Consider the following 15,208-nt stretch of genomic DNA (forward strand, 5'->3'; position numbering starts at 1 on the left):
GAATTTTTAAAAAATATATATATACAGTATATACAGTATATTCCCTTTTTTTGCTCTTTCTATGCCAGTGTTCCTCGAGTATAAAACACACAATCACATAGAGCTCTCTTCCAAAATTAATTATTATTATTTTTTTCAATAATGCATTAAACCAGTTCTCCATTTTTGGAATAACTTCATGTGAAAGACAACTTTAAAAACGCAAATCTACCAGTGCAGTTCATCCTATTTGCTGCTTCCTGCAGGACAACGGAGAGATGTAGTTGGGGCAGCGAGAGATGAAACAGAAAACGCCTCACCCTTCTATTATCAGCATACCATTATGTTCAAGAAAACGACATTTAAGCCACGTTTACTTGATGCACTGGTCAGCTAATACATAAGTTTGGAAGTTGCCAGACCCCTCACGTTTTGCGCACAGAGGCAAACGCCCTCCCTCCCCTCCCCAGCACATTTAAGGGCTCCTTTTACGAAGCCCCGCTAGAGGGTTTAACGCGCGCAACTTTTCATCATGCACTAACCCCCGCGCTGGCCGAAAAACTACCGCCTGCTCAAGAGGAGGTGGCAGCGGCCAGCGCGGCTGGCGGTTTAGCGTGTGCATTACACAGCTAGCGCGGCTTTGTAAAAGGAGCCCTAAGTATTCAGCTCCTTCCACCCTCCCCCCCCCCCCCCCAGCGCTCTCTCTCTCTCTTTCTACCACCACAAAGCAAAGATTTAAATGAATACGAGACCCTGCAGCTCCGGGACCCTAGAAAAGGCCGTTGAAAATCTCAGCTTGTTCGCAAACAACAGCAAGAGGAAGGGGAAAGGCCTGGCGTTGAAGTACTAATGGAAATAGAGTAGAAAAAGAACTGTTTATGCATTTAGAACAGATGGGGGGGGGGGATACAGAGTGGGAAAGGAGCGAGAAAGCGCTGCATAACCCCCAATAAACGAACAGGAAAAAGCAGATTGGATGATTGTGTGCAGAGGGAAAGGAGATGGGGGGGGGGGGGGGCAGTGAAACCAATCACATTTTTTTTAAAATAAAATATTGTTTCCCAAAATACAGGAGGCAAAATAGAAGCAGAACAGCCTTCAGATGTGCAGCCAGAAAGAAAGAACAGAGTGGACAAAGCGACTGGGGAAAAAATAAAATAAAAAAATGATGCACTTCCAAAACTGAGTGCATTTATTCTTATTGCTTTAATTTGTTTGTAAACGAAATCAGTAATCGGAGATCAATAAGCACAGATTTGCACAAACAGACACGCGCACACGTACTTCTCGCGGACGGAGATGCGGCCTCCTGGCGGATCACGAAATAAGAATAAAGAAGAGAAGCCAAAACAGCTGCTTTTGCCTCGCCCGCGTTGCTCTCTGTGCACAATGGAAACTGACAGGCTCCCGAAGAGCCATGCGCGGGCTTCCACTTATATGCAAGGGCTGGGCGGACGGTACCACCGAGGTGCCGCCTTGGCAGACGAGGGAGATCTTCGCGCGGAGCTCGAAACCAAAGCACAGCCCCCACCCGCCTGGCCACCCCCGGTCTGCTGGGGCACTTGAACCGATCCAGCCTGTTTAAACAGAAAGGACACAGATCCTGTCTGTTCAATGTAAAAAAAAAAAAAAAAAAAAAATCAGATCAGACCAGAGAAAGAGAGAGAGGGAGGGCGAGCGAGTGTGCGTGCATGTGTGTGTGAGAGAGAGAGGGAGAAAGCTGGTGAGAGAGAAAGAAAAGGGAAGAGGATCCTCTATGTATATAAAGATGGCCACGTTAGCAAACGGACAGCCAGACAATACCAGCCTCAATAGCAATCACAGCAACCCTAACACGAACGGGCACATGAACGGATTAACTCACAGTCCCGGGAACACTTCCACTATCCCCATGAAGGATCACGATGCCATCAAGCTCTTTATTGGGCAGATCCCCCGCAACCTGGACGAGAAGGACCTGAAACCTCTCTTCGAGGAGTTCGGCAAGATCTACGAGCTGACGGTCCTGAAGGACAGGTTCACTGGCATGCACAAAGGTTAGCTTTGATTTCCTTAACTTTCCCATTGCACATCCAGGGGAGGGGAACAGATGGGAGCAAAATTGATAATAATGATTTAAAAAAAAGGGGGGGGGGGGGAGAAAGGAGAACAAGAGTCTGTAAAGAAGCTGGGATGCAATGAGTCGGAGGGAGCAAGTGTGCAACCAACAGAAGCCCGGTCAGATAGATGATGGGGAGCTGTCCACTGTGGTGGTGCTGAAAGACAGTTTGATGCGCTTAGGCAAAACGTTTTGGGGGGAAAAACGCGAAGGAGGTGGAAGGGAGGGGGGAATATGAACAGGGAAAGATATGAGACATATTTGCCTGCTGTAAGTTGGTCAGGGGAGCTCGAGTGACAAAGCAGGGTGGACAAAAAAAAAAAAAAAAGCTCGCATCTCGCCCAAAATTTCAAGTCTAGCGACGGACGCGCGAAACCGACCCACTAAAGCAGTTATTTCACAGCAAGGTCAGCCCCGATCGAAGCCGGATGGTCTCGGCAAAACTCTCTGGCATAGGCGAGGCGTCTATCGCACCCCGCTGCGAGCGAGTTGACCGCCCGTCAAAAGGTTTCCGCGAGTCACCGCCGGCAACTTTTGGGGCAGGGCGTGCGATTCACAGCCACCTCGGGCTTTTTGCAAAGAACCCCTCGCGCGCGCACACACACCACGCAACCGGGAGAGCGTTTGCTTGCGGGAAAACCCCGGATCGCAATGCTTCTTGCCCCGAATGCGTGGCGATCGGGGATTAACCGGAACGTGCGAGACGCGGGGAAGTTTAATGCTTTCAAAGAGGGGACGAATTTAGCACCGGCTGAATAAGTTATGGATAATTTGCGGGGTGCGCTATGGATAAAGAGAATGCATTTAAGTTACAAATAAAATAAATTCGTATCCAATACGGTTAGAAAAGAACCCCCCCCCCCAAAAAAAAAAATAAAAATAAAAAATATATATTTAATAATGATTAAAACGGATTGCCAGTCCTGGGTCCATATGGACACTTCTCCATTCCAATAACAGAGCAAAGAAAAGTTTCACTCCATAAGCGACAATGTCAGACGTAGCCTAATTCCAGGGGACATCATTGGGAGCGGTAGAAGAATGCGGTTTTATTCAACTCAGCCGCAAAGTTTTTGAAATCCTAAAAGCCAGCATCGAAAAAAAATAACAAAACACGCAGATGAAAATGGCACAACGGCGAGGCTTGGAAGTCACCACCATCCCTTAGACGGGATCGAAGGAAAAGCTCTTTGCTGAAGCCATGTCCCCTCTACTTCCAGCTAGACGGTTCTTCCTTTAAAAAACAGGCGAATCTTGATCGTTTCGAGTAATCGATTCGAAGTAGGGCCGCGCTGCGGGCAAAGAAAGCCTTGGAAGAAAAGTTGGCCGGTCAGAAATCTGTGACTCCGTGTAATAATAATAATTTTTTAAAAAATGAACCACAATGAAATTAATAGAAGGTGAGGGATTTATATCTAATCCTCCCCCCGCCCATGTTCTATTTTTACCCAGCACAGGACACCCCCCCCCCCAAAAAAAAAAAAAATAATATGTATAAGTAGAAGTCGTGCTGCGAGAGCGGAAGAATTTATAAGATAGCACAGGCAATCAACGCTTTTATTTTGATTTTCCCTGGAATACATTATGGATATTTTTTGATACCTTAATTGACAGATTTCAGCAGTGTTTGCAATGTTTTACCTCAGTTGTGTTGGGACGTGGTAGTTTCAATAGAAACACGCTTTGTTTAAGATGTGGGAGGTTATTTATTTTAAGAGAGATTTGCCCCTAGGCATGACATCAGCAGCAGTTATATTGTGGGTTGTTTAAGGGGTTAAATCAGATACAGACAGGATGTGTTTAAATGCCGGTTGAAATACAGTTAGCAATAATCTTCAAAAAAAAAAAAAGAAAAGAAAGGGGAAATGACCTAGACCAGGGGTAGGGAACTCCGGTCCTCGAGAGCCCTATTCCAGTTGAGTTTTCAGGATTTCCCCAATGAATGATGCATTGAAAGCAGTGCATGCAAATAGATCTCATGCATATTCATTGGGGAAATCCTGAAAACCTGACTGGAATACGGCTCTCGAGGACCGGAGTTCCCTACTCCTGACGGCCGTAAGATCACAGAAATAGCCTACACCACCCATCTTGGTTGGGTTGAAAAGTCGCACCGCATGAGGACCGGGTTGATATATAAGCGGTGAGTTGCATACTGCCCTATCTCATAGGAACCGGATCTGCGGGGGCTGGTCGGTGTCGAGCACTTCCCATAGTGAGCAAGCTCCTTCACTGATTCGGGGAGGGGGCAATCTCTTTCGTGTTTGGCACCCGCAATCAACCCGCATGCCTTCCCAAGCGTTTTAAATTAGCCGCCAAGCTGCAAAACCCGAAGTGGCACCTTGCAAACGCCCATCTGGAATGGTCTCCCTATTTCCCGGGGATATGCTTGAAAAACAAACACACAACACAACAGTGTGAGTGAGATCCGACACTGGAACTCAAGAAAAGGAACAATATATTGATTGGCCAAATAATGAGGAGTCACCTGATCATAATGGAGTACAAATACACAGGCCAATTAAATCATCTGGTTTCCCCTCCCATTTGCCTTATCTTTCAATGCTTTTTGGACTAGGTTTCAGCCAGGTTATATGCTATTTTTCCTTTAATCATTAATTTGAGAAGTCCTTTGCTGCTTTCACGAAAATTGCATTCAGCTGCCTCTGAGAGCTTCCATTGGTTTACCACTGTTATTTTTTGACCCCCCCCCCCCCCCCAGGCTTGTCCTATATAATGTGTTCCTCAGGAGTGAAATATAGGAAGGTGGGGACTGGTCAGGAAATAATCTTCTTTTTTTTAGGAGAGTCTGTTGAAAAGGCTCTTTTAGCTTCTCTGAGATTCTGGGGGCAGGAGAGGCAGAAGGAACTCCTAGCTCAGACTGAGAGGTTCAGTGCCCAAAAAAGGGGATAGACCAGGGGTAGGGAATTCCGGTCCTCGAGAGCCGTATTCCAGTCGGGTTTTCAGGATTTCCCCAATGAATATAGATCTCATGCATATTCATTGGGGAAATCCTGAAAACCCGACTGGAATACGGCTCTCGAGGACCGGAGTTCCCTTCCCCTGGGATAGACACTGAACAAATGGTATTGTGCATTTGGAACAGGACTTCCCAAATCTGTCCTGCCCCCCTCCCCTCCCAAAAAAAGAGGGGGAGTTTGGAATATCCACAATTATATGCATGAGATCAAATTTGCATAAAACAGGTCTCCCGGGGGGGATGAGCATTTAAAACAACACATTCTCTTTATGGGCATCCTACTGATTGAGGAGTCACCATGGCAGTTTGGAGAAGTTTCGTCTTACAATTTGGTACTGTAGATGGGTGGTCAGGGGCGTTGGCGCCCACTGTTGAGGTCCACCGACTTGAGTCTTCTGTTTCCCTAATAGCACCCTCTCCCTTGTAATGCAGGGAAAGCAAAAACAAATAGTGACAAAATACTGCTATCAATTTTGTAACACTGGGTGGGGGTGGGGGTGAGGGGGGGAGAGAATCATTCCAAACCTCTTCTCTCAGTTGGTTCAGACTTCTTGGATTTGGTGACCCGTGAAATGTGCGCAGGACATTGGTGCCCCAACATTTGCACGCTGCTCTAAAACCTTCATTTTCCGCTCTAAGGGGGGTCTGGAGGGGGGTATTTGCACTTTGGTTGAGGGGTGTGTGGGGGGAGCCCCTCAATACACTTACTACTTCCGCTGTCCTCACATTGCGACCACTTAGAACTCGCTCTGCCGCCTATTGCCTTCCCGTTTCCGGTCCGAGGGTGTGTGTGGGGGGAGCTCACACTCACGCTCTCGTCAGGGGGCTCTGGATTCGATCATTGCCACAACACCCCCCCACTAGACTTACAGTTGCACCCCCGAAAATCCCTCTCCCTTCATGCGCGCACTTGTCGGGGCGCTATTGTCCTGCGCACTATTGACAGTGTACCGTTGGATTTGCACGTTTCTCTGTTGTTGGAACTTGAAAGCTGAGCTATCGTGAGCAATGCCTGCAGTGAGCATCTGATCATGGGTGTGAAAAAGTGCTTGAAGTGCCGTGAGCTTCGGTGCTTTCCCCATTAATGACGGCTTGAAAAGCTTGGCTTTCCTTTCATATCTCCAAGGACCTCAGTGGCGGTGCTAGGAGTAAAGGCCTCGGCGGAGACAAGATATTTATAAAGCAGCACAGAAAATAAAGCTAATATTTAAATCAAGCCCATCACTTTATCTCTTCAATTCGGAATGTCACATGCATATTCTTGCCTAAATATTTCAACAGTTTTGTTCCTGGGTAAATCCTATATGATCCGCTTTCACCTCACAGTGTAATTTCTTACAAATAATTTAGAAATGAACCATAAGAACATAAGAATAGTCAGACCGATGGTCCATGAAGCCCAGGAGCCCGTTCTCACGATGGCCAATCCAGGTCCCTAATACCTGGCCAAAACCCAAAGGGTAGCAACATTCCATTCGGAATCCTAAAGAATCGCAAGATTCTGGAATCCCAAAGAATAACAGAAGATTCTGGAACCCCAAACAGTAGTAACATTCCATGTTACCGATCCAGGGCAAGCAATGACTTCCCCCATATCTTTCTCAATAACAAACTATGGACTTTTCCTCCGAGAACTTGTCTAACCCTTTCTTAAAACCAACCACACTATCTGCTCTTACCACAACCTCTAGGCTTCCAGAGCTTAACTATTCTCTGAGTGAAAAAAATATTTCCTCCAATTGGTTTTAAAAGTATTTCCCTGTGACTTCATGTAAACTTTTCAAAGACTTCTGGGTGAACTCAGAGCTGCAGAGAAAGCTACAAAATATTAAGTGGCAAATCCAGTAAAAAGAATCTGTAATAAGAAACTATACCTTACAGATATAACAAATTTGAATCCTTTTGGACTTCTATGGCTGGTGGGCCTTAATGTAAGAAAACTATCCAGCTATATGGGAATATAAAGCCAAGAGGGAAAAAAATTGTATCTGCCCTCACAGCCCTGTCACTTTGGAAGTAGTTTAAACTCACATTGTGTTAGATCTAATATATTAGCTAATCCTGGTTTTACACATTTCAAAACAAAACAAAAACAGGCCTCTGGCTACCTGGAAAACTGACGCGTTTGCCACCAATGATTAATTGCTATTAAGCCAAAAGCTTTACTGGGCTTTGAAGAATGAGGCTTGGACTTTTAGATTTATTTTTATTTTAAAATCGGTAACATGAGGCAAAGTACCTATTAAGACAGTCAAAGCATTTATAAGGCAAGGAAGAAAAATTGCTTAAATATTTGTTCACCATTTTTGGACTAAAGCCACGCTGCCAAGGAAGAAGGCAAATGCAGTACACTTTCCAAAACTGATGAATCACTGCTCCCTGGTTCATAAAAAAATATTCCTGAGAAAGTCTGCTGCATTCTCTGCATTCCAATTAAATACCCAGTAAAGTGCATTATAGTGCATTTATCACCATTAGAAAAGGGATTCACTCATAGTTAGAAACATAGAAACATAGAAAGATGACGGCAGAAAAGGGCTACAGCCCATCAAGTCTGCCCACTCTACTGACCCACCCCATTAAGTCTGGGTGCTAATGACTTAGTTCTTTAGCTCGACCCTCGTAGTGATCCTACGTGGATGTCCCATTTATTCTTAAAGTCGAGCACGCTGGTGGCCTTGATCACCTAGTTAGCCCGTGGAGAAGTGAAAGGGACTAAGGAATTTATATACAGGAAATGGAACTTCAAAATCTTGATCAACACACAGGTCCTCTGAAGAAAACCACCCGCAAAAACTACAGGTTAAAGAGACTGACAGAGAAGAAGTGATGATTTCATATTCATATTGCATTTTTTAATCAGTAAATTTGTAATATTCTACAGCCAGTATTGAAGTAAAGAGTTTTAACAGATTAAACAATAATAAGGATAGATTTGTGTCTCATTGTGGAAAAAAAAATAAAATTATACCGTCCTGTAGGCTTCCCAGGGCTTTGGTACCTCTGTAGCATTTTCCGAGGGTTGCTTTTTCCCCAGCCTGCAGAGATAAATAGGCAGAGGCCCGCCCACCCTTGCAGAATTAGCTAATCACGCTTGAACTGTTTTGCAATCCATTCATAAATGCGGTCTTGCCTTTTAGGATAGGGTTTTTGAAGACTGAAGTTTACTGGGTGATGCACAGGTTTCAGCATTGTGGGCAGTAAAATGACCATGACATTAAATACCGATGCTGTATAGATATTATATGGTTTAATGTATAAATGAAAAGTGGTCCTTGCAGGTTTCAACAGTCTTTTTCATTGTTGATATATGTTATCAACAGGGCCTGTTAATCATTTTCATCTAATAATCCTCTAGAACAGGGGTGTCAAATGTCGGTCCTCGAGGGCCGCAATCCAGTCGGGTTTTCAGGATTTCCCCAATGAATATGCATGAGCTCTGTAAGCACACAATGAAAAGCAGTGCATGCAAATAGATATCGTGCATATTCATTGGGGGAATCCTGAAAGCCCGACTGGATTGCGGGCCTCGAGGACTGACACTTGACACCCTTGCTCTAGAAGGTCTGAAGTCCCCTTAGCATTCAATCGGTTTGGGAAGTCAGGAATACAAGGGGCTGCTGAAAAGTTCTCAGCCCAATCAACAAAGTTGGGGGCCGTCTCCATCGAGGGCTATAAACTGAGTCCAGCAATTTTTTTTTTTTTCACTTTTCTTGTTCTGTCGGAAAAATGCAGAAGAAAAAAAAAAAAAAAAGTGGAAAATTGCTGGACTAAGTGCCTAGCCCACAATGGAGACGGCCACAGCTTTGCTGCTTGGGCTGAGAACTTTTCAGCACCCCCCTCTATGTGTCTCTCTTAACTACCAGATATACATATGAGGGGGCCGCTGATAATGACGTAGATACGGTTCAATCAATGATCTGAAACAATGTCAAAATAGGGAATTTTGTTTCTGCAAACTGGCACTTCACGAAATAAGATGACGCTCTTTTCAGCTACAGCGGCAAAATAACGCTCAGAATTTAGGAAGTTTGGTTGGGCTGAGAACTTTTCAGCACCCCTTTGCACACACATGGCACAATGTTAGACCTGGAGACTGGCTGGCTGAATTATTAAAACATTTCACAAGACCAGATAAGAACAGACGCAGCATCCGTCTTGGCCACTAGTGTTCCAAAAATGTTAGTAGCGTGGCATTCTTCTTTCTGTGCTTAAAATCTACCAGCATCCTCGGATACACTAGAATTATGATGAATTTTTATCGGAGGCCATGCGGGTGTGCTCGGTTCCACTGGGCCCCTTTAAACTCCCTCCAAGCTGTAAACAAGATGTATTAATTTTTCAGTTCGTATCAAGAATTTAAGAGATTGATGACAGTGAAGCAAATTAAAAATGAACAGTACTGTACTTGGCAGAGGAAGAAGCTGCAGGCTGAAAACCTAAAAAGGATACCAAGTTCATAAAAATAATTTAAGGTGAGCGCTAATAGCAGCTGCTGAAAAGAATAACAACTTTAATGAAGAACATTTGAAAATGGTAGCTGGGCAAAACTTGATTATTTTTTTATTTTTTTTTATTTCAAGTATATTTATTGGAGTTTCAAAATATACAAAAAGCAAAGAGGAACAATAACGGGAAAATGTAACGATGCCAAAGCAGGACAAGCCAGAGCACGACAATATGTATCATATGACAAAACAATATCAATTGTTTTTAAGAATGGAGGTTCTGAACAGGTCTTCTCTTTTACCTATATATTTATTGGCCTGAAAAGCAAATGTGCAAGTAAGATTGAGGTTTGCTTGACAAGACTAATGCAGCAATCTACAGAGATCATTTTCAGGCTATGTTGAAATTCCTTCACCAATAAGACACTGGTTTTTTTTTTAAGAGGGGGTGACCCCAGTTCAACAAATAATGATCAGATATTGACCAGCGTCATTAAAATTCAAGCACAATAGAGAATATTTGAGAACACAGGCTGAGTCTCTAAGGGCTCCTTTTACGCGTTTTTTTGCGCACACACCGGATTGGCGTGCGCTAGAGCTCGCTAGCCAAAAAACTACCGCCTGTTCAAGAGGAGACGGTAGTGGCTAGCGCGCGCAGTATTTTAGCGTGCGCTGTTCCGCGCCTTAAGGCCCTAACGCGCCTTCGTAAAAGGAGCCCTAAATAATTGACATGAGATATATTTAAGACACCCTAGTCTTATGTCAGCTAGCTGTCGTGTCGGATAATTTTGTTCCATCCCCGCGGAAATTGAGCCACATCATCTACTATCCCCCTCTTCTATTAAACTGCGCTAGCGAGCCGTGCTGAATGGCCTGCGCTGCTCCCGATGCTCCTAGGGACTCTATGAGCGTTGGGAGCAGCGCGGGCCATTCAGCGCGGCTCCCCGCACTAGAAGCTGCGAGGGAAGTTTAGTAGAAGAGGCCATGTGTCAAATGAATACCATAAGGCTCATCCGCCTTCATCATGCAGGCCTGAGTGAGTTTTGGTTTTACCTTCCACCGCAAATTCTGAAGCCCCCATCTTGGCTGGCTTATGAAATAGCCAATAAAAACAGATTCAACTCATCTCTTCTTAGTTTGAACCTATGCAAACTTTGGTTTGCTCTATAAATCTATAGCACTTCAGCCTTGCTGTTAAAAAAAAGAAAAAAAAAGCAAAGAAAAAAACGTTCTGTCTGCTTTGTTGTATTTGGCCCTGTACCTGTCCTTCTACATCTTAGGACACCCAACTCTATCAAAACAAACTATTTTTTAAATCTAGATTTCTATCCCATTCTTCCGGGAGCTCAGAACGGGTTACAATTGACATCCACAATAAAGTTACAGGACAATAAAATTATAGGCATTCTAAGAAGAGACAGGTGAGAAGATATAGAGAGATAAGGGAAGGGAGAGCAAGAGAGCACGGGAAGGGAAGAGGAGGGGAGAGTTGAGGGAACAGGAAGGGAGCAAGGAGTTAAAGGAAAGGGAGCAGGGAACAGGAAAGTGGAAGGAGAGAGGGAGGACAGAAAGAGATAAGGAAGGGGAGCTAGGAGGAGGTTGTCTATTAGCACTGTTCAGTTGAAGAGACGGGACTTCAGCGTTTTCTGGAAGGTCATCAATGAGCCTTGTGATCTTATCTACTAGACTACTGCAATATCAACCTTCATTCATAACCACTTAGAGATGTCCCTCAAATTTATACGCCTTCACCCATCTCTGCCAACCCATATTAGAAACAGTTTAGGGGGCCATCCTTCAGGACTCACTAATTGTGGATCCTACTGTAACTCTGGCCACTAGGTGTCACCCTTGAGTGTTGACTGGTGCTCCCGCACCCCAAGAACAGCCAGATAGGGATGGGCAACCAAAGCTTTTTTCAGGTCATTCAGAAATGAATGTCATCAAAAGTGCGCACTCTTGTCAAAAGACCATGTGTGCACTAGAATGCTCTCATTAAGAAGAAACTATAGTATTACTGATAAGCGATATTTCATTGCAAATGACAGGATGTCCCTACTGAAAAGGTGGCTCCACCTAATATCCTAACGCAGGGGTGTCAAAGTCCCTCCTGGAGTGCCGCAATCCAGTCCAGGGTTTTCAGGATCTTCCCCAATGAATATGCATGAGATCTATTTGCATGCACTGCTTTCATTGTATGCTAATAGATCTCATGCATATTCATCGGGGAAATCCTGAAAACCCGACTGGATTGCGGCCCTCCAGGAGGGACTTTGACACCCCTGTCCTAACAGGAGTCCAGTTCGCAGAGTAAAAAGACCTGACCTGAAAATTAAACCCAGGTTGGCCACGTGGCAGAGCACAATGCAGCCACCAAGTCCCCAGTAGGCTGGACGCGTTTAGCTGTTACACTGAGTAAGGGAATCTGGAATTCAGACGGTAAAGTTCCTGGCAGAAAAGCAGAGAAGCTTTAAAGCGAAAACCTGTGTCTGCCTATAGATCAGTGGTCTCAAACTCGCGGCCCGGGGACCACATGCAGCCCACCAGGTACTATTTTGCGGCCCGCAATCTGTACTAGTGCTGCCCACTCTTTCAAGCGTTCTCCGGCTTCCCCCCTGGTCTCCCGCTCTTACCTTCACATAATTACTGCAACCTGCAGAGAGGATCGCTGGTGCTGTAGCGTTCCTTGAAGGCTGCTGTCGTCCTCAGCAGCGTGTTCCCTCTGCCACGATCCTGCTCCTGACGTCAGAGGAGGGGCAGGACCTTGACAGAGGAGACGTGCTGCGGAGACCGATGGCAGCCTGCAAGGAATGCTACAGCACCAGCGATTACTGCAGGCTGCGGTAATTAGCAGAAACTAAGACTGGGAGGCCAGGGGGAAGCTGGGGGATGCTGCAAAGAAGGGGGGGGGGGGGACCTTCCAGTCCTTCGGGGGAGGGGGAGGGGAAAGATTTATAAACTATAAAGAGTTTTACCTCATGTAAAATTATCATTTCTTTAATAACTATGTTTTAATTAACTATTTTTTTCTGCGGCCCACCAAGTACCTACAAATACAAAATGTGGCCCTGCAAAGGGTTTGAGTTTGAGACCACTGCTATAGATAGATATTGACGTGGAATATGAGCAGTGTTCTAAACTCTGGTCAAGCTGGAGCATCCAAAAATATTGATCAAGACAGGAAAAAATGGATAATGGACTAAACGCCAACAAAGACTTTAATTGACAGTGGCTTCCGCTCGTCGGCTTTGGCAGTGCATGAACTGGCCAAGGAGCCACTTTTGTGCAGTACAATATCTTACTAATTAATTGTCACCTTTGTTAACACTGGCTGCAGATCAAAGGACTGGACATATTTTGCAGACAAGTTTGGGCTTCACACGCACAAGAAAAAAAAAAACCAACACATCAAATTAAAGACGTCTGTCCATAATACAGTATTAGTTTTTTCTTTTAGGCTGAGATCATACATCCCTAACCCCCCCCTCCCCCAATGTTTTTAGAAGCTATAAACATCTAATTTATTTTGAAATACCGCTATGGAAGGAAAAAAAAAATCAATTAGATCCAGTAGGTAGCCTAGTATACGCCTCTCTTTAGATTATCTTCATTTCCCCCTTCGTCTTATCGCTTTTCCTTTTCATCTGACAGCGCTGTATTTTGCTGGTGTCATTCCTGGGGATTTTAAGTGCTTATGGCTGTCAATCAGAGTGGCCTCTGAAACCCCGGGGAATATTTACCGGCAGCGCCTCAGAGCTGGAACGTTTCTCGAGTATCTGCGATCTGTCTGTCTGCTCGGGCATGGTCTTGCCCGTATGCATGCTATACAGTACCCAGGCAAAAAAAAAAAACAGTGTCTTGGTGCAGGTTGACTGGTGCTTAAATCACTGCAGTTAATAACCTTACTTTGTAAGAGTTTTTAAGTGATACATAGCTGCAAGCTTATTATAATAATTTAATGGCACAACCGTGCTTGACTAATCAGGAGCCAATCGATCTAATTCCTTTGGGTCCTAAAGGCACGAGAGTTACCTTGCTTTATCACGGGCTTAGCCTAGAAACCGATCAGAAAATTTGGGGGGAAGGGGGACTGGTTCCCACTGGTCTACCCTACAGGTTCCTGGGTCTCGGGGAAAGAAAGGCTAGCATGGGTTCCCTGCATTGAATCCAGAACACCAGGGGCTCTGGGGTCAGGACAGACCCGGTTCTCCAACCACGAGGCACAGTGTTATATCAAAGAGCAGTGCCTTAGGGCACAGGCAGGAGATCAAACAATTCATCACATAAGAATTGAAGAAAACCCTTGATTGGGTTGTCTGGGCAGAATGCTGAAACGGAACCTTTTGATCAATCGCTTCAGACAGGGCCGTGTTATTAGAGATTTTTTTTTTTTTTTTTTAAGTGGGCGAGGAGACGAGGGAAAAAAGGCAAAGGCTGCTTGAAGGTTAGAGGCTGTCACACACCTAGAACAGGGAGGGAGGGAGAAGTGTGCTGTTCATCAATACTTCTTTACCATCTCTGACAGCCGGAGAGGAGAAATTCACTTCTCTGATCATAGGTTGCCATTGAGAGATTCTTTGCTAATATCATGAATGTCTTGGTTGGCCCAGGCAGTAAGAATCTAACGTCTCCAGTGCAGGAAAATCCCGTGCATAAATTATTCTTGTTTGTACATGTGTGCTGTTGATGGTATACTAGTTTTTATTTATGTAATGCAAGCTATCTAATACCGTCAAAGATATTATTATTATTATTATTATATGAATCTATATTTTCTAACAATATAGTACTGAAGCATAATTGTTAACTGTATTTATTCAGTTAGTTTTATATCCCGAGACACATTTGAATGCTTTTTGGGGGCGAGAGAGAGGAGGTGTCATTCCCTGTGTACCTTTTAAATACTGGCAAGTGGCAGGGTTCAGTAATATATGTATATACAATATACTGTATATTACCCCTTTCCTTTACAAAACTGTGCCAGTGTTTTTAGCGCGGGCTGCAAAGGTAAGAAATATGGCACTCATGGAATTCCTATGAGCGTCGGAGGTCTTACCGCCGCGGCCGGCGCTAGCTGGTGAGGCATTGTATAGGAGGGCCTTATTTACATAAAATATTGCCATGCTGAGTTTCTAAAAAGGTCAAGGCAGTGTACAATCGGAAGTTAAAAGGCAGAAAGGAATTACAAATCTGATCTAAAGGGATTCACACTGTCCAACAGTCACACTCACACATTCGTAGACGTAAAAGAAATAACTAAAATATCGCTATGCAGAACTCCAATAAACAGTCCCCAAAAGTATCAAGCAAAAGCTAGTTGAAAGAAATGTTTTAGGGCCTTTAAAAAAAAAAAAAAACCCGAGGGCTCCCTTTATAAAGCCATGGTAGTGGATACTGCTACGGTAATTGCTCCGAAACCCCTAGAGATTTAATGGGCATTGGAGCGCTTGCCGTGTGGGTGCTGCCACCACGGCTTTGTAAAAGGGGGGTGAAAAAGTATTCTAAAGGATTTTAGCTAGTTAAGGGCCCCTTTTTGTCAATATAAAAAACATAAGAATAGCCTTACTGGGTCAGAACAACGGTCCATCAAGCCCCAGTGGCCCGTTCTCACGGTGGCCAATCCAGGTCACTAGTACCTGGCCAAAACCCAAGGAGTAGCAACATTCCAGCATCTCAAAGAACAGGAAGATTCCGGAACCCCAA

General features: G+C 44.5%; 1 protein-coding gene across 1 annotated transcript in view; it reads left to right on the plus strand.

The window, feature by feature from the left end:
- The first annotated feature begins 1,772 nt into the window (after positions 1–1,772).
- Positions 1,773–15,208, plus strand: part of CELF4 (CUGBP Elav-like family member 4) — a 2,081,001-nt gene continuing 2,067,565 nt past the window's right edge. Inside the window, exon 1 of the mRNA XM_033935324.1 lies at positions 1,773–2,015. Coding sequence (XP_033791215.1) covers positions 1,826–2,015 — 190 coding nt within the window. The 5' untranslated portion in view covers positions 1,773–1,825. The remainder of the gene's footprint in view (positions 2,016–15,208) is intronic.

Source organism: Geotrypetes seraphini, chromosome 1, assembly GCF_902459505.1.
Source record: "Geotrypetes seraphini chromosome 1, aGeoSer1.1, whole genome shotgun sequence".
NCBI classification, from domain to species: domain Eukaryota; kingdom Metazoa; phylum Chordata; class Amphibia; order Gymnophiona; family Dermophiidae; genus Geotrypetes; species Geotrypetes seraphini.